General features: G+C 33.7%; 1 protein-coding gene across 2 annotated transcripts in view; it reads left to right on the top strand.

Moving 5' to 3' along the window:
- Window positions 1–13,509, top strand: part of LOC138708000 (uncharacterized) — a 47,685-nt gene extending 34,176 nt beyond the window's left edge. For both annotated transcript variants that reach the window (XM_069838108.1, XM_069838109.1), the window contains exon 4: window positions 526–13,509. In XM_069838108.1, coding sequence (XP_069694209.1) covers window positions 526–2,232 — 1,707 coding nt within the window. In that variant the 3' untranslated portion in view covers window positions 2,233–13,509. The remainder of the gene's footprint in view (window positions 1–525) is intronic.
- Window positions 13,510–21,634: the final 8,125 nt, after the last annotated feature.

The raw sequence follows: 21,634 nt of genomic DNA, 5'->3' as shown, positions 1-21,634 counted from the left end.
ATTTTTTGTTACATAAATAACAAGCAGAACTCGGCTAAAAGTAGGAAATATTGAACTGGATGTGCAATGAACTGTTGGCACAAAAAGGGGCATCATTTCCCTCATTATGTGTAGCTATCCCAAACATTCAGATTCAATAGCTGCTGAATGTGCCTTTATAGTTAGTAAAATATTTTTTCTTCCCCCCCCCCCCCCCCAACTAAAATAATGATTTATATTTTATGGTTTATCTTTAATTATTGAAGACTATCGGATATTTTCTAAAAAGAACTGTTTGCACAGGTAACTACCATACATGATTCTACCAAAATTTGTAAAATTAGGACTCCATGACTTGTGTTAGAGAAACAGAGTTCATAGCCCTTAGTTAATTGGGAACCACTGGTATAGAGTATCCCAAGTATTTTTCCTTTAATTGGAACCAGTCGTATTTTAAGAAGCATTTAAATATTTCACCCTGTATATTTTGTATTTTGGAATATACAGTATGTTTAGTTTTTTGTGCAACGTGATGGCATGTTTCAGGCACAAGAACTTGCTAAGCAGCGTCCATCAGATGAAAGACAGAGAGAATTTGAAGATGATGACGAGGTTGATATAAAGTCCATTGATGACAGTAAATTTAGCGAGAGAAACGATGCAAACAGTACAAAGAAGAGCTATCCTGTATGTACCTCATCAAGTCCTCAGAACAAGCTATTTTCTGCTCTACAAAAGCAAAATGAAAGTCCTGAAAGAAAATTCATTTCTATTACATCTACTGACATACCAATTTCAGGAGCCACGTCCAACCAGAACCAAACCATTAATATAACATCAAACGAAGATGATATTACTGCATCTAAAGACAGTGTAATACAAAACAAAGTCGTAACTGACTCTACACCTGCTGCACTCAACCAAAACAGCACACTGTCTGTAGACAGTACGAAACAACAGAACAGCATAGAGAAAATTACTCAGGAAGCTACAATACCTATAGACAGTGTGGAACAAAACAAAACCACAACCACAGACAAACAGAGTACTAAATTATCCAAAAGCAACATGAAACAGGAGGAAGTTACAGCAGACATTATGACTGAAATCAGAAATACTAGACCAATCGAAAGCAGTCCAGAAAATGTAAAGGAACAGAACGAAAATAAATGTATAATTACAGAGGGTACTTCATTGTTTTCAGACATCAGAAAACAAAGTAAAAATACGGTTATATTAGTAAAACAGAATGAAACCACAACTACAGTCACTAATCAAAGTTGCATGCCAGGCCCTACTGAAAGCTTTAGTAATTCAGCCCATGAAATTACTAGAGAGATTACTAATTCATTGGAACCAATTGTAGTAAGCGAAGATATGACCAAAGATAGCAGTGAAATAACTAGTGACTCTGAAAAACGTAACAAATCTACAGACAGGGAACAGTCTACCAGGATAATCCATAACTTTGAACGAACTGATGCTAGTAATAGTGAAGGACAAGAAATTCCCTTCAGTACCAATGTTTTGCGTACAAATAACGTACAAATTAGTGAAGACGAAATTCCAATGTCTGTTCTTGAGTCAAGATTTGACATATCAGTAATTGACAATAATACCATGAAGAATTTAGAGCTGTCTCTTGAATCAGTGCTTCGACAACAAGTAGGAAATGTAGCATCAAGTCTGGCTCCCCACGTAATCGACATCATCAAGGAGGATCTGAGGAGGTATATGGTGCAAGATCTTATGGCAAAAGCACTGTTCTCTGTCATTGAGACTTCATTGGATCCAAATTGTGAGGGTCCATCTGAGGAGATCAAGAAGATTATAGTCCATGAATGGAAGAAGGAAATGGTGCATGTTATACAGAAACAAAAGGCAGAGAGAGAAAACGAATTTAAATCAGTTCTAACACGAGCTAAAGAATATCAGGAGCGAATGAAGGCAATTTGCAATGTGGCAGCACAGAATGGCAAATGTACAAGTAAAGAAAAAGTTATTGATTATGTTGGTGATGGTGGTGATGATGATGTTTCCAGTTCTCAAGGAAATTGTAATGACTATTTTCATCCTGTTACATGTCACAGTGAAGAAAATCAAAGTAACAACATGTTAACTGACATTGTGCAGGATTTCATGCAATTTCAGAATGATAGGAGGCAAAACTTAACAAATATATGCATTGATAAGGAAGTGCAGACTGTTTCAACTGGGAAAGTCCTTTACTTGAAGTGCCTTAATGATGTGTGATATTTTATTATAGCCAGTTTAAACTGTCCTTTGTATGTGAAGATATGTTCACTTAATATTTGTTCATGTTAATAGCACCAATTTTATAATATTTGCTTGTTTGTGATAAGATTTTATTCTTCATTGTATTTACGTTTGATAGAGTAAGTGTATAAGACTGAATGTAGGTATATAGGTACAATAATTAATTTTAGCCGTCTCATCAGAGAAAATTAATGAAATGAAGGTAGAATTAAGGCTGTGTAAAATCATAGTAAATATTGAATTAAGGCTGTGTGAAAAAATGAAATAAACAGTATGGGTCATTCCATCTCAAATCGGACAATAATATATATATAAAAAAAAACTTGTATTTGATTGAATTAAGGCTGTGTGAAAAAGTAAAATAAACAGTATGGGTCATTCCATCTCAAATCTGACAATAATATGAAAAAAAAAAGATCTGGAATTAAAAAATACTTACATTTTAGACATGTGTGAAGAATGAAGACAAAAACTTCTGCAAAGTATGAGCCCTCTATTGCTATAGTAATCTTTATAATAAATGCTAATATTTTAAGCAAAAATCCATCTTTAAAAATAAATATATCTGAAACTGTGCTCTACTGGCAAATACATGAAAATTGTACATGAACCTCTTTATAAGAAAGTTTCTAATGTTATATGGTCAATATTTATTACTTTAATTAGAGGGGTGTTATTTCATTATATCTTTAAAAGATCTGTAGTCACTTAAAAAAATGAATATAAATGTTGGCATAATCACTCCAAAAATATAATAGTTATCATTTTAAAAAAATTGGTGCGATAACAGGAACAGTAGGGAAAACATTAAAATATCCTATGAAAATTTAGTTTGGCACATGGAAGAGGCTTGAAAGCATAGAGCGAAAGGCTGGTAATGTTATCAGCGTTTGAGTTGTAGCATGGTCACTTCAACCATGGGAACACGAGCGGAAAAAACGAAATAAACCTGCTTATCTAGTGGTGAGTCCTAATGTATATTTTTCCTAGTCCAATAAAATGATACACATAATACATGGCTTATATGCCAACAGCAACATATGAGTGTTAAAACGAGAAAATAGTGTATCATTATACCACTTTATTTCTTGACCACTGTCTTTATAACAACATCAGATGCTGATGAATATTTCTTCATTAGCATTTCTGTTTTAGAGGCAGGAGAACAGAAATTAATGCTGTGAGTCCCTGGAACTGTTCAGTCGTGTTCAAATCGGTTACAGGTAATTTCGTCCAATTTAAAATGTCCGCAGATAGAAAAGATCGAGACAAAAATGTCCAAGTAAATATCGTCCAAGGAATTTAGTAAACATCCAAGAAGCAAGAAGGTCCAAAATATAATACGTCCAATATACGAAAAGTTCCAATATGCAACAGATCCAATATAGAAAAAGGTCCAATACATAGGGAAATCCAGTATGCGATAATACATGTAATATATGGCGTTTTAATGAACATCTCAAACAGCAAAAAAGCCAAACAGATGCCAAGGTACAATTACTTATAGGTCACACTAATATAAAACAGTCACTAAATGAAAGGTATATAGAGAACCAACAAAGAATCACCGTTCTAGTAAACAGCTACCAGCAATATAAAACTGAAAATGACTTACCTCGCTATTTAAGAGCAATTTCATATCATCTCAAATTATACAGTAACCCGAATGTGCCTGAAAATTTTGACAAAGACTGAATTATGTTACCGGTACCTTGCAAAACAAAAGCCCATAAAAATTGATTGTTTATAAGGTTTCTGTTATAACTATTATACTACTAAATAAAGTTGTGTTACAGAGTAATGTGAATAATTGTGTTCTTATATTGTATTTGGATTTGAAATGTGGATATGGAGAAGAATGGAGTGTGTGAAGTGGACAGACAGAATTTGAAATTAAGTAGTGTTGGAAAAAGTGGGTGAAGAAAGAATGATGCTGAAACTGATCAGAAAGAGAAAAAAGAATTTATTGGTTGAGTCACTGGCTGAGAAGAAACTGCCTAATGAAGGATGCACTGGAAGGAATGGTGAACGGGAGAAGAGTTCAGGGCAGAAGAAGTTATCAGTTGATAGGCGATATTAAGATATATGAATCATATGCAGATACTAAAAGGAAGGTAGAAAATAGGAAAGATTTGAGAATGCTGGGTTTGCAGTGAAAGACCTGTCAATGGGCAATATACGTATGTATGTATATTATATTTAGATATAACTTTTTCATTCCTTGAACATTATAATCACATGGACATTTTCGTTAATTGGACATTATGTAACAGTCCTTTCCAGTATGTTGGACCTTTTCGTACCTTGGACATTAAAAGCATATGGACATTTTGGTATGTTGGACATTATCTCTGTTCACTGTTCGAATCTGGATGAAAAGTATAGTCTCTCTTGTAGAGTGTTCTTCTTTTATGACGAATTGAACATGATTCCTTTCATGTTGGCGAAAGAATGCCACTCTGCCTGCCTGAAAGTTTTATTCGTGAAAACAGAGATTTATGAAATTATTTTCATTTTTTATATTGCGAAACCCCACCATCACTGAAATAATATAACTCCAACCCTGTTGGAAATTTTCATGTAGGAACGATATCATGTACTCTTGATATAAGAGCGCTGTAAACAGTCTGAAATTATAACAAAATCATTTGATTTTTACTGAATTGAACTCAAGAGTGTTTTTAATTCTGTGCAGAAACAGTTTTGCTCTTTGACTATGAAGGAATGTTTTTTCAGTGCATGCAACTTTCTTGGGAAATCAACTGACTCCAATTGTTTTCTTCATTCCATGTTGCCAAAACACTCAGAGCAGTTAATTAATTAAATGAGTACATACACAGATCTACTAGAACCTGCAAGAACACTCTCTGGCACACTCCCTCTTGCACAACCGCATGTAGTATGTTAACTCACAAGGAGAAGCGATCTTAAACATTCCCCCATATCATTAGAGCTTACCATTGGTGACACCATTCATTTAAAAATGAAATATATTTCTACGAATGTAGATCATTGTTATGCAAATTTCCAGATTTTTAAATTGGCTGTAAGATTGCGATTTTAAGCTATTTCAGTATCAACTCCTTTGAAATGGAGTGATTTAAAAAAAATCGCCAATTACAGGAAACGCCATATCAAGAGCTTTGGATTGATAGGTATTATTTCAATTTTCATATTTAAAAAAAGTGAGAGTTATTTATTTTCAAAGTTTAATTTACCCTAAGTTATTATGCTTATAATATGAAAACTATCAGTGATAAATTAATCATATTTGCATGAAGCTTACTCTCACCATTCTCTATAAAAATTTGAGTTTGAGTTTGAAATAAAATGTAAAGGATTTTTGTTGTCCGATTTCATATGGAATAATCTATACAAAGAAAGAAGTTTTGTATGCGATTTAATTATACAAAGAACAATCTTTCAATATAGGAGCAGTGTTATGTCCTAATATTAAAGGCCCTGTTAACTTAAAGTGAAAGGGGTACTTATAATAAAAATTTTCTTTAGAAAAATATATCAGTGAAAACCACATATTTCTAGAACGCTCCATTCTCTCAGTATTCATCAATAACTGGTACACTGATTGATGTGGTGATGTCATCTCTCCTAAGGTTAGCTGAGATTCACCTGCTGCTGATTGCAATACAACCTGGGATCACTCGTGCTTATTGTTGTCACATGATAACTCCCGTATTAAATTTTATCTAACAAACCTCATTTTTTGATTTCTTAATTTATATGTACCGTATTTGCATTAACAGATATTTTACACACAAGAAGCTTTACGTTATTATATCTATGTTTTTAATTATGTATATGCAATAAATACAACATTTTTCATCATTTTATCAGTCTATTATATACAGTCACGAAGCTTGGGGTGATTTTTTGCAAATCTCGCCATAGTTGCTAGCTGCTTGGAGCGCTGTGAGTACTAGGAACAATAGACTGTTCCACAGCCATCGTGATCTAATACAGGCCGTAAGGCAGACCATGTAACTCGCTTAACCCGATCACGAAGGGCTGCATTTCAACCATATAAATTAGTTGGAATGCATAAACAGTAATAAATGTTTCTCTAAAATGTAATGTAATTCCAGTAATAAAATTTAAAACAATGATTATGAGATGAGACACTTCAGACATAATTTAGTTGCGAGTTAAGATGTAATATTATTTATGGTGTGAAAATTACGTTGTTCGTATGTGTAATACCTGCCTTTATTTCGATTAAATATAGCAAAATTCTTGTACATTCATTTATGCATGATTCAATCATTTTCAATTGCACTGCACGGATATTTAGATATGTTGAAATTATAGGTTATGTTTACTGTACCAGTTGCCCCTTTCTGTCTAAATTTAGTGTTCTCCAATGCCTTGCCATTCATATGAAAATTATAGGTTATGTTTACTATATTTAACTTATATTCCTAAATTCGCTATCATACATTATAATTAAGCATAATGTCATGTATGATACCCTGGACATTCAATTTGTCTGTATTTTAATACTAAAATTGAGTATCGGTACTGAATTATTGTATTTATCTACTACTTAAGAGATGAAGTAGGTAACACAATTGTATGTACACTAATTTCATAGGAGTGGTATGGTAAATGTTTTGTCTAAAATTAAGGAAGGTAGATGTGCTAAATTGAAATCACAATATAAATTCTTTTTTTATTAAACCTCAAAATAGCTTCCATTCTAAACTTGAAATGTTGACACGAACAGATTATGTTAACATGTAAAATTCTCTTCACATTAACATAACACAGCTTTGTAATTATTTCTGCAACATATTATGCAACAAGAAGTAAACGGAAGTTATAACACATTACACTAAATAAAACTTAGGAATGATAAGCAATAAAGTTATAATATTTCACTGAGCTCCTTACACTGAAATAGAAAACCCGAACAAACATTACGGCCTGGTCTAGATCGAAAAAGCATTGACTGTGCCGTATTTCGCATTTTTGTGAAAAGTTCGTTATTGGTTGTAATAACTGTAAATGGCTAAAATACAATAATTTGAATAATAATATGGGACAAGGAGACGTTTGTAGTACTATAAATTGTAAGAAAAATAGGTTAAAGTTATCCTTCTGAAAGATCCAGGAAGGTGAGTTTATAGAATATAATATATATTTTATGAAAATAATATATAAACCTTATGTATTTCATATTTCAATAGTGGAAGGAAGGTGTTATTTTTTTCAAAGAAACACGATATCGAAAGTACAATACATTTTATGGTCTGCTAGGGAAAGAGTCTGTGATGAGGCGATAGTAGCGATCCTGGTGGTGAGCAACTATCTATGGATGCATATTTCAACTGTTTACGTTTGCATATTTAGTAAATATTAAGCTTCGTGACTGTATATACTAGACTGTGATTTTATCATCAATAGGTTTGTAATTAAATTTTGGGTAAGATAATCACAACGATGAAAACAGAGGTATGGAAGAAGGCATTGTTGGAGCACATCTGCCACAATAATGAAGTAATAACAGAAAAATAAAGATTGTTAGATTTTATCTAATAGCGTGAGTGACGGAGATTAGTTGAGTTTTTCATGACCACACAACTTGTGTTATATTATTTTATGCGTAAGTGTGTGTTGGGTTGTTGGGTGCTTAAAAACAACGTATTCATGAATTTCCTAATCACGAAAGATCACGGGGTAAATTCGAAGTGTGGTTGATGTCTCTGTAGGTGTGGTTGGCATTTGTGATGTGTTCTGCATACATCTGCACACATTACAAAGAACACATCACAGCCATAACAAAATTACAAAACACCTCCACATATGCAGAACACATCACAAATGCCAACCACACCTACAGAGACATCAACACAGACATGGAAATACTGCACATCCAACCAAAAAGCCAGAAACTCAACACACTAGAACAATATGAAATATACAGATACACGCAAACACACCCCAACGATATTCTCAACACACAACTCAATTTCAAAACACTTACACTTTTTGACTCTAAACTACGAACGCACCCTCACAGGAAACAAGAGGCGCCAAGACCAACAATGACCAGTTCTGAAGATGACCCATAAATAGGTCGAAAGATGTTAACAAGGTACGTTAAAATTTAACACAAGAAAGTTTATCATACATATTCCGTTATAATATGACTTGTCCTGGGCTCGAATTGATAGTTCATGGCCTAATTCCGGCAATAACTCGTGGAAATAACTATAAGATACGTTGTAATACCAAGTACTTGAACTAGGGAAGCCATACAGACCACGGATGCAGTGAACAAGCTTAGCGGAACTGAGATGTGTGATGTCACTCCTTCAACTCCAGCAACATTTAGACTTTGATTGCGAGCATTCTATTAATTGTATAATGCTTGGGTTTTCACAGAAACTAATCTCTACACCTGCTCTGTTATAATCATTTTCTAACTAAAAATGCATTTCATAAGTTAACAGGCCCTTTAAGTTCACTTTATATTTCAATTAGGTATTACAAAAGAACTGTCGTTGTCAGTGACATTGTAATCTGAAAATGTAATTTTTAACCATGGACCATATTAAAGAAATATTCCCAGTTCAGTTAGATAAAGTGATAAATATACAAGCATTAAAAGATTTAATATGCTAAATTGTAACTCTTTAACAAGTTCTGTTTACATTAGAAATTAAGCCAAAATCGTAACTTTATAACAAGTTTCATTTACACTATACTTCATGCTACAACTTAACAATCTTAGTCTCTGATCTCATACTTTGAATAGATTTTGAGTAATATTAAGACTAGAAAGAAGTTAAAATGTGTGGATGGATCCAGATGATTATGTCTCTGACAATGCACACGATTTTTAAGAGTTGTTAGGTTACTTTTAACATTTATAGTATTTCATATTTAGAAAATTACATTATGTATCTTTATGTTAAAATTTACGTAAAATCATGAGATTTGAAGTAAAAAATCGCCAATTTATATTCACCCTTAAATTTGGAATTTGTATGTATTGCTAAGTTTGTTCATTCAGTAAATGTTCTGGAAAGAAAAAAATAATTGTTTTATAAAGAAAGGATAATTCAACGCATTAATATTTTTGTAAAATTTATCTTCATTCCTTCATTTAAAAGTAAATTTGCCCTCCACAACTACTGTCACACTCACTTTCATAGTTACCAATACTAGTACTGTCACTATTATCATTCATGGTGTCTGCATTAAGTCAGATTTTATTGTTTGTTTTTTTAATCATTATATAACACATTTTGGTTTCTTTTTACGATGGTAGTGAGAGGCGAAAATAGTGGAAGGATGGATGGTAGGGAAAATGGGAGTATTCCATTAAAACATATTCCAATCTTTGTCATTCATAATTTCCAACTAGAATGAAGGAATCCAAACATTAACTCTATGTATAGCTCTAAGCTATTCATATATGTTCGATGAAATTATAATGCTCTTCTGTAAGTTGTAAATAATTTGTGAAAGAATTTGATAATCATGGTGAAAGAAGAAATTTTGAAAGAGATTTTTTGCAGTTTCTAATGGTATTGTCTGTTGTGGAGTGAAGTGATATTTTCACAGTATGAAATAAAGAGGTAGATATTCAATAATGGAAGATTATTGTAGTGAATATTTTGTTTTATAACCTTATTCACGATTATGAAGACGATATATTTTTAAATGAAAGATTATGAGGTTTTTTTAAGCTGTTTTAATATCTGTATTACTTTACTTAAAATAATTTGATATGTATGATACTCTGCCATAGCATTAGTAATTGAAACAATTTTTCTTTTTCAAATTTTTTTTATCGAAAACAGAAGATTACGTTATATCCTTAAATCATAGGAATGCACACCCATATCCATACACATCAATCAGCAGGTTACTGCTTATTATTTACTGTTTGTAACAATGTTTATATTGTTTCAGATTCTAAAGTTACGAGTATTATTGCATACTACTGCATACATGTATTATTGTTTAATTGAAGACTACAGGGAAAAAACAATCGAAGTCCACTTTTAATGGTTACTGTTATATTATCATTTTTGGCATAAAGTACTGCTATCCTGAATATAATTCCGTGGAAAAATCATTCATAGTCCGCGTAAAATTGGCTTCAAAAAGTGTACAATGGAAGATCAATCAAAGTCCTATGGTTATATTAAATGAGAACCAACCCAGTGATAACAAGTCTTGAAATATTGTAATTATAATAATGTAACTGGAATATCTGTTTTCAACGTTTGTAAGCCTGAATGTATATATTTTTTAAGTTATTTAATGGCACTATCAACTACTAGGTTGGTTATTTAACGACACTATCAGCTACTAGATTATTTCTGCAGTACTTGGGAAAAGTGACATAAGTCAGTTTTCTCAAACCTTTTTTGATAATTTATTGACAACTTACACTGGTTTATGTCGATTTGATTTTTTTCTGTATGAATTATTGTAATGGGAGGAATACCTATGTATTATTTTCCAAGCGAACAGATGTTCCGTAAGTTGTCAATAAATCATCAAAAAAGGTTTGTGGAAACTGACTTGTGTCACTTTTCCCGAGCACTACGGATTTAACATTGATGGGATTGGATGGTATTTGGAGATTCGCCATAGATTACCTGACATCCGCCTTATGGTTAGAGAAAATCTCGGAAAAAAACTCAAGCAGGAATCGAACCCATGCCTGAGCGCAACTTCGGATTGGCAGTATAGTGCCTCAACTGACTGAGTTACGGCAGTGGTATTTCTTTTAATTTAAATGTTCGACAATGTACTAATTTGCGAGATTCATCCAGTAAGTTATAATTGTGTTTGAGTGTAAGGCTGAACTCACATGGATCACAACTTTGCGATTATTTTGTAGTTTTGTGTGGGTGTGTTGTCGGCGCAACTGACCACATGTGGACTTCTTTTTTGTGGTTGCTTGAAGTCTGTATCAACCACAGACGACCATACTGCAAACTAGCAATTTGCCATTAGCAGTTTAAGAAAGCATCTGTCGTTTTGAAGGATACAGTGTAAAGTGTGTCATTTCTAAGGATACGGTGTCAGTGGCGAGTGGTTGGTGTGTCGCACTGTGTGAGATGCGCTTGACCACTGACAGCGACAATTCTATGCTGGTTCTTTGGGTAATACCAACCGCTCATTGCGACAGACTTCGACAAAGACTAACGTTTGTGGTCCATGTGAGTTACTATCATCTGTTTCCATGCTAATTCCTGTCCGCCCATAGCACAACCACATATAACTGCAAAATAATCGCAAAGTTGTGGTCCGTGCGAGTTAAGCCTAAGTGATGTAAAACATGAATAATGAGAATAGTGGCGAAAACTCTAATGTGTGGACACTGAAAGACCAAGAAAGCAGCCCAAACATGGAAGAAACTACACCAAATTGTCCTCCTTTCCCTATATCATTTGAGTTTTGCGGGAATGTTTATGTAACTAAATTTAACATATCATTTGGCTATTCACAATGAGACATATGCTCAGTCTTACCGAGAAAATTATTAAACTGTAAAGCAACAGGAGCCCGAAATGTAGGAAGACCATTTCATCGATGGACAGATCAGTTTTTGTAGTTGCAGAACAGGCATTGGTTACCCAGAATTGCAGTGGAAGAAGAAGAAGAAGAAGAAGAAGAAGAAGAAGTATTGTTTACAATAAGGTCACATACAACAATACTTCTGCAACAATAATTCATGATTAAAACATTGTTTGCTACAATTCCAAGTTCCTAATACTGAGTTTTTTCTGTGTTTGAGTGTACTTTAAATAAAGAAAATGTGAACTTTCATTGTTCTTGCGTACAAAAATGTGCATTTTGTATTTGCTTTGTTGTTTTCATTGTTAACTATTGTTTACAGTAAACCCACATATAATAATACTTTTATAAAAATAACTCAGGATTAAAACAGTATTTGTTACAATTCCATATCCTTAATACTTTCTTCGTAACAGCGTTTTTCATTATTTTAATCAGAATCATAAATATGTGGCTTCGATTGATTTTCCCCTATAGTCTTCAATTATATATCAGTGTTTTATTAGATTGTTTAATTTTACATCAATGTTTTATTTTAAATGTGGTATTTAAATATTTTTGGGAACATATTTTATAGTGCTATATATTTTATTTAATCATATGATCGAATACAATGGATACATTTTATCTTTCCACACTACTGGTAGCAAAAGTAGAGTGGAAGCTGCAGTGCATAGTGCAGCTGACCACATGCGACCTGCTGAATACTTGGTTATGAGTCTAGAACACGCGAGATAAACCATAGAAGGGACAGTTTTTTGCAATTTGAAATTGTGAAAGTGCTAAAAAATAATTACCTTTTCAAAAACTATGTTGAATATATTCCTCATTTCTTGCAAGGCAGGCATTGTAGTGTCTGAACACATTCTGATTTTATATATATATATATATATATATATATATATATGAAATGTTGGCTATTTCTTGATGCTTTTAGTAATTTTGTAGCATTATGTGCTGATGTACTACTGATCCTTGCTTATGCTAACTTTGTAAGAGATTTTTCATGGCGATTTCCAACTTTTCCTCTGTTAAAACATTATGCCTTCATCTTCTTTTCTTGTTCAGTAATTATCTCGTAGTTTTTAATTTATTCACTGTTTTATGATAGTTTTTAATTTATTCACTGTTTTATGAACAGTAGTTCGTAGTTATTCAGGTAGTTCAGTCCCAGGAAAACATTCTTGAAATTTTGTATAACACTGAGCAGTTGAAGAAGTTATGAGAAATGTAAAATATTTTTGCTTTGTATAAAATTTTCGAACCTTGACTTCAGCAGCAGACACAAAGAAAGAAATGAAAGTTAATACTGCATATAGTAACAGATGTACTGCTCTGAAATTAACACAATACTAATAACAGACAACTGTCTTATCATTAACTATGTGTGTCCTTGAATGGCAGCATGGACAGATACTCTTACTGCCAATCCGGTCTGGTACACAATTCAAATTGTAACAAATTGTCCCTTCTACAGTTAATCTCGTGTGTTTTAGTGTCCTACATAACCGAATGTTTAGTGGGCCACATGTGGGCAGCTGTGCTGTGCATTGTCGCTTTCACTCCACTTTCGCTAGTATGGAAAAATAAAATGTATGCACTGCACTTTCAAATGATCCTACATAATATATGAACATTTATTTTACAATGTAGTTGAAGAAAATATATATTATATAATAAAACATTTTAAATTTCTGAACACTTGTTTACTGATAAGGATTTTTCCTTAAATTAATCCCCACAATGAGATACCACCAAGTCCAACTGCTTGTTTAATGTATGTGATCATGAAGCGCATAGCGTAAGGTTTGTTTATTTTTTATTTATTTACTTCTTCAAATATTTTATTTATTTATTTATTGTTTGTCTCACTGTCTGTCTACTTAATGTATACATTCATTCATTCAGGCAGAGTAGTTAAGACCAATAAGCCTTCTCTTCCACACCATTGGAAATACAAATACAAGACGGAGAACTAAAAATACATTAACAATTTTATCTATAACAATAATGGCACCATGTGACACTTTCTACAAAAGAAGTAGGTAATGGCAGCTTAATAAGAACTGGTATACTTATACAGGCTACTAGCAAATTAAAGGTAATAAAAGAATTAATAATATAGTACAACATAGTTTAATTATTATGAAAATTTATTACATTGAGGTACAAAGCATCATATCTAGCAACTTATTAAAATTCCTGTGATGTGTTCTCACCACCATTGACATGCCGATACTTTATGAAATGGTACTGTAACATTTTATTAAAGATATATTTTACTAGTGTTACTGTAATAGTAACTGAACATGTATATGCGCACAATAAACATGGCTGTGTAGAAACTTTTTCTCATATACACTTTGTCGATCACATACATGCAAGATCTGCTCGAAAGTGGAAACCTTGTCCCTAGATGAGAAACCTAAAATGGACAATATTATGTCTGAGTAGACAATGGAGGTGACTGTGGAAAGTAATACCTAATAGAATCTTGATGAAGCTATATTAGTCTCATTTCTTAATGTGTGTAACATTTCCAAGTAGGGTTTAGTTTCTTTGTGTAAAGATTGGATTGTTCTGATTCTGTGACAATGTTAGTGGCGTTTTCAGTGAAGCAATTTATGAAAGAAACGACATTTTTTAGCATGTACTGGACGTCTTTATTTCTTCCATAGGAACAACATGAACAGGTCTAGTGTATTTTTTTATCCATGCCTGACATCTAAACTGGTCTTTATTTCATGGTCCTTGGCAACCTAAACAATTACTTTATTCACACTTTTAACTCACAACAGTGAATTCAAGCATAACATGATCCATATTTACTAATATCGTATTACTGTCTGTTATCGTGTTAGTGCTGTGTATGTAGGAAATGTGACGTGATAAAAAGAATCTGATTTTTCCAATAATTCAGCACCCCGAAATGAGATAAATCCGCCCATTTTCACACCTGATACACGAAAAAAGTTTCAATTTGTCGATTAATATAATTGTTAAGGTCTGTTTGTGTTGTGTTTAAGCATCACTAATGGAGTATAATTACTTTGTTTCATCGTCTATTACATGCAGAAATAAGTACTAAATCCATCAAAATGTTCATGTTGTCAAAATTCATATATATATATATATATATATATATATATATATATATATATATAATATGTATTAAAATTTATGGATACTCTCTTCGAAGATAGGATTTAAGTATGAATGGAATGCAGTGCAACAAAATAATGCGTCTATGTCCTCTCTGTACCAGCTCCAATAGTTCAGTAAATGAAACACTAATTTTGTGTAATGAATGTACCAGTAATCTTTGGTTTCATAGATCACGTGTGGATTTATGTAATGATTAAATCGTAGCTCTAGGTGAACCGAATTCCAAGTGTCTTTCGTGTGTTTTACATAGCGAAGATCCTTCCAGGCATTAGTGCTGAATGTTTTTCTTTTGTGTCCTCTTTGTGATTATGATGCAAAGCTTTTCAAGGGATTGAAGAGGTTGCGAATTCATTGGACGAGAGCCCACTCGAATGATCCCCCTAGTGGTAGTGACTATTTGCATTAAGCCTCCAACAGAGTCATTTCAGGTTAAGCTCTCAAGTTGCAGAAATAATGTAAAGATTTTGAGGCGAATTCCGAAAGGAGCTCTAGCTTTTGCTGCAGACAGACCCACGCATTGGTTGAGAGGTGTATTTCACAAAATTATTTAGAATGCTGGCAAGATCTTATAATTTTTTATGCCTTTTGCCTCTTTGAGTTGATGGAAAATCTAATAGGAAATGTACGTGTTCAGTGTCTGAAATAAAAGAAAATGTAAGAGAATTTAAATTGACTCCTTTTCCTGTTGTAAAGAATACCATAGGCCTACCTTTTAAATCACTTTACACCAAAGTACATTGAACATTTCGTGGGCTTACAAGGAAAAGGTATTAAGTCCAAAAAGATAGTATTGAGATAAATCAAGTTGAAAGTTTGAATGTTTATGAAAAATCTGGTTTTGGATTTAAATTCATCTTCTCCTTCTTGTTAAATAATACATGTATTAAGCTATATATTAGCATGTTTTGCAGATTGAATTATGGTTTTAACACAGTTTGAATCAAATTGAATGAAACTATATATTCACAGATTTTGAACTTCATGATAAAAAGAGTGATGGTCGATCTTTTTTAGAGGCCAAATCACAAGCTTACTAAGAATCATCTTCAGAATCATCACTTATGATTTCCACTGTCATCCACAGCAGGTACTGGAACCTTGTCAACTGCAGTGTCACATGTTGGCAGTGTGTTGTATCAGCCATGCAACTCTTCAGGAATGATACTTGCTCGACAGACTTTTAGAAGATTATTCTTCTTTGCTGAGCTTATTGGCAATGGATTTGAGTATTCTGCTAGCGGTTGTTTTAGACAAATAAATGGTTGTCCCTTTCCATGAATTTTGATTGCTCTATATTCATCAGAATACCCATACTTATATTGCAGAACCCAAAATGTTTCTTTCGTGTAATTGAAATACATTACTTTGAGCCAATTAACAACATTGCCATTCTCATCTTTGGATTTATTTTTCACCAACATTTTTGCCACGTGCTGTAGGTTGAAGTATTTCTTTCAGAGAAAAGGTTCAGAGTTTACGAATAAATTTTTTTCTGAAAACACTGTGTACCAGAAGCAAGACAATTCTGACTGTTCCAAACACAAAGGAGGAGGAATCGTAAAAACAGTGGCCCTCGTCAAGATTCTTATGATTCTTCCTCCTTCCTCGAGTGCTGCTAATGACTCAGTGGAGAATGAAGTCTTTCTCTCTTCCACTAGGTTGAACAAACCTCCTTTCGCCACTCTTCAGAAATGTTTTCAGTGCACTTAAATCCACACAAGTTACAATTGAGAAGTTTTAGGAATTTTAGCATCTTGTGATTCTTTTATTTTATATGTCAAGCCATCCCTACGTTAATTTTTTTCACATTGAGTTTTCATTTACTTGGATTCCTTTTTCTAATTTACTTCCACTTTCTTGAGTTGGTTTCCCAGGTGCCGCACATTTTTCATTGTGTTCTGAATACTCAGAGTTAGGATGGTAATGAGAATCTAAATCTGCAGAATCACTTCCGAAAGCATAATCAATTTTCTGTAACACACTTCGTTCACTTATAACTGATGAGGTTCCAGGTTGTGAATGATCGTTTTATTTATTGCATTCTGAATAATAATTGTTGTTATAATAAATTAAATTATCATGTTCATTGTAGATGTTATGTATTATTTAATTTATTTCGCCTATCTGCAGTTCCACTCATTCAAGACGAGTAATTCTGTACTTTCGATTACACAATTCTCACAGTTCTACTGTCAAATCATATCAAATTTAATTTATTAATCAAACATTTTTAATAAGAAATGGAATATCCACGGTAAAATTTTTAATATTTACTACCTTGTTTTCATTAGGTAGTCTACGTTTAGAATTTACTGTTTTGGTATTGTTTTTAATGTTATAATAAGTTATTTAAATAGTTTTAATAATAAACCTATTGGATCCCAAAACAGGATTAAAAAGTGATTAGGTACGGCATAAAAATAGAAACTTCATCTTAAAATGTTGTTGTTGTTTTCTAATGCTAGGCGTTTGACAATAAAGTCATTTCATCTCAAAATGTAAAAGTAATTACAGTATTTATTTGTTTTGACTATCATGTATACTTTAAGAAGAGTCCCTTACTAGCAGTCACTTCAGTATTGTTCTGCAATAATAATTTCCTTCCTCTTGTCATATAATTGTTCATGTTTATGAGAAAAACATATTGTAACTTTAAAATTCAAAACAGTAATGTAGTTTTATTATTTCCACAATAATTCCTTTCTACAATTCACTTTAAACGCTCTCGTCAACAATGGGATTTGCACTCCACACACGACAATGACAATTTACTTGGATTATTGAGAACAACAATGAACTGTTAATCTTAACTAATGTTCACAAAGCACTATTTACAAATCAGAACTGTCAGTTCACAGCTCGTTTGCCTTGGCTAGTTCTTCTAGCTCAGTCACTCGAATTCACAGTATCTCGAACCCCAGACCTTCAGAGACAATCCGCTGAACTTCGAACTCAGGTCCCCCAACTGAGGTTCACTGCACTCAAACTCAGGACTTCCGGCTCCACAGTTACGGGCACAACTGAAGTCGAACTTCGGTCTCGAAGCTGGCTTCACTGGTACACAAGACTGGCTGGCTTGCTGTCCACCGACTATAACAAAACTGCTCCAGTTCACTCGCGTCTCTTCTTTTATAACCAAACCATAGTTTCTGGAGAGTACGATCTCCCGAACAATCGACAGATGCCTAGAAGATTTCCACGGATGTCAGGATGGCATTCTCGAATAATCTGGATATCTCCCCTCTCTGCCGCGGTCGCTCTCTCTCCTCTCCCCCCTCCTTTCTACGCCACAGCACATGCCACAGGAAGCAGATGCGCGCGCACTTGCGCAGAACCACGGCCGACCTTGTAATCCTTCTGCCGGTCGTGAGATCGTATCCCAGCTCTGTCACAATATGCAATCAATGTTAATCACTAGCATCAATCACTGTATACCTGGTCAGGTTATGAGCTAAAATCATTCTCCCTGTACCAGAGGCTTATATTGCGGGTGTTCAAGGTGTACGCTAGACACCCTGTAAATTCGGTGATGTCATTTTTTTAAGTTGTTTTATATAATGCAACAACAATTTTAATTTATCACAATTTAAATGCGCTGTAATCTCATTGGAAGTTTGACGTATATAGTTCAAGACTAATTTTAATTTATTACCATTTAAATATTTTAAATCCCCCAGAACAGCTACGCTCTGCCTGACGATGTGTAATGAGGTCTGGTCTGGTTGTCCTGACCGTACAAAAGAACATCCTCGGTTGAGAGTTGCTGCTATAATTCTCTGAGCGCACACGATGGAGTGGTGGGGATACTTCTCTCAAACTCGCAGGTCGTCCTCTATACAGGCAGCTCAACTTGTCAATTGTAGCCTTATAAAATATTATGTTTGACTGCTTGTGTGAGTGAATTTATTATGTTTAGGTTTTATTAGGGTTCATAGCTGTGTGCCAGCGTAGGTGAACAATTTAAATTACTTATTTAATGATAATAGCCCTTGGAAATGTATGCTGTAAAATATCTTTCGCAAAAATCATTCTCTTCTCGCCCACTAGAAGAGAAATAATTACATATAGTGAATAAGGTAGACCTATTCCGCCACTTCCGAAGTTAGTGCAACAAAATAAAACAAAAAACGGACAATACACTAGACATTTTTCTATTACACAATATGAACATGTAGAATGGTTAGCGGGTTGTGAAATTTCAAACAGGTTATTTTGCTGGCCATGTTTATTGTTTTCTAACAAAAATGAGGTTTGGAGTAAGTATGGATCTGCTGATTTAAGTCACTTGTGTAGTGCACAGCAAAAACAGTGAAAATCTCAAACTCACGTACAATGTTTCCTGGAATCAAAACTTTTCGGCAAACAGTGAATTGATATGCAAATCTGACTTTCAGGTAGAAGCTCCCTGTGAAGCAGGCTTGAATAATTTCAAGGGAAAAATTGTTCCGGGATCGGGTATCGATCCCGGGATTCTTCGCTTAGCGCACGAATGCTCTACCGACTGAGCTACCCTAGGAACCATACACGACACCGTCACAATTCTTCCCTTTATATCCACACAACTTAAATGGGGATGAGTTGTATAGATATAAAGGGAAGAATTTTGACGGTGTCGTGTATGGTTCCTGGTATAGCTCAGTCGGTAGAACATTCGTGCGCTAAGCGAAGGGTCCCGAGATCGAACCCGACCCCGGAATGTTTTTTCCCTTGAAATTATTCAAGTGAATTGATACTTTACTTGTTTACTTGATCAACGAAGAACTGATACCGATAAATACAACGAAGGGGTAAAGAAAAATAGAGCTGTATTAATACGAATCATTGACGCTATTTGTCTTCTAGCTAACCAGGAGCTCCCTTTACAGGGACATGACGAATCAGATCTTTGAACAAAAGAAATTGTTTAGAATTTTTGAATGTATTAAAAAATATGGTTTACTTTTAGAAAACCATCTAAATTCTTCCACAGTGTTTCCAGGAACTTCTCCATTGATTCAAAATGATACCATAAAAGCTATTACTGATGTAGAAAAGGAAGAAATAAAAAATTAAATTAACTCAGTTTCATTTGTATCTATAATACTTGATGAAACTTCTGATATTGATAATAAATCTCAACTATCTACAGTTCTCCGCTATGTCTACGAAAAATTCTTGGGCTTTGTAGATGTTAGTGCTGATAGAACAGCAGATGGTTTATTTACTCACGTAGCACGAGTAGTTAATGAATTTGAAATTATTACTAAACTCGTGCGACTATAGACCAATTATATATTTTAATAGAACACCCATACTCCAGGTTCAGCATACGCCACTGCCCTGTACAGATATTCTGAAAGTGATATTGAGGTGTACAGGCAAAAGGTACTAAGTGCACTTAAGACTCTTTTCCTGTCAACATTTGTTTGTAATGGACTTAATAATTTATGAAGGTTTCATTACTAAGGAACTATAAGAGTTAAGACTTAATTCGTTTTCCCAGTAGAGAACGCGCAATTTATTGTACTTATAACCATTAATAACACATTTTTCGCATTTTTGGACTTAATACTTTTTCCTTGTATGCCAACGATTTATTTTACAATGTAGCTGAAGAGAATATATATTATATAATGAAAGTTTTGAATTTCTGAACATTTAACAAAAATTGTTTACTGATAAGAATTGTAAATATATGAGGAATGGTTAGGATTCTCTCTTTGCAATGTGAATAGCAAACCACACTTATGCTACTTTTGAATCTTTTTTGGAAAAAAACTCCTCCGTCAAGACATTTGTCGTTTCCGGATGCTCGTAATTTTGATTCTACTTCTCTTAGCGTGTCATCAGAATTGATTTTCGACGGAATAAAGATCTTTCCTGATGGTTCTACTTGTCCTTCCACAGCATCTGAAAGACCTTGCATCTAAATCAGATGAGGATGCAGGCAAAAGACTGCTGCAAGTTATCACTAAATTCTGCAATTTCATTTTAGCACGATAAGTAAATACATAAATTTTCCCCGAATTTGTACGGGGCTACATTGGATGTCCTTGAGAAGATTCAGGATGATGTACGACCCATTACTATTGGAAATACTTTTGAAAGGCTGGTTGCTGATATTAGCTTGCATGTCAGTAAGAGAGCAAATTAGCGAGCATCTCCGTCCTTCTCAGCTTGGTTTCGGTAGGCTACACCTTAAGGATGTGAAGCAGTTATCCGTTCCGTATGCTCTTTTCTGAACATAAATGAGAATACGAATAAAATGGATTTTAAAAATGCATTGAGAGAGATTCTATATCACAAGCAATAAAGGAAAAGCTCCACAATTTTACGTCTTTATGTGGCAGGCTTATTTTAATCCTTCTAATATTATGACTCCTGCATTATTTCTGCCCAAACTGGAGCCCAATAAAGAGATTCTACAGAGTTTTCTATTATCACAGAATTGAAAAATTAATCGTAATCTATTGGATAACGGAATGCTCGGAGATGATCCACATAGCTACAATTCTTATGGATCTAGGAAAAAAATATATATGCAAGTCCATTGGTCTGGAAATAAATTCCAATTAATGTGAAATTTACTTCTGCTCTGAGAAGGATCTCTGCTGCTTTACGCCTGTCCTGTCTGAGGAGAAGCTGTAATAAGTGAAATTAAACACATCCAGTCATT

The sequence above is a fragment of the Periplaneta americana genome, chromosome 10 (assembly GCF_040183065.1).
Source record: "Periplaneta americana isolate PAMFEO1 chromosome 10, P.americana_PAMFEO1_priV1, whole genome shotgun sequence".
Taxonomy (NCBI): Eukaryota; Metazoa; Arthropoda; class Insecta; order Blattodea; family Blattidae; genus Periplaneta; species Periplaneta americana.
The sequence above is the reverse complement of the archived record's forward strand: the minus strand, read 5'-3'. Positions and strand labels throughout refer to the sequence as shown.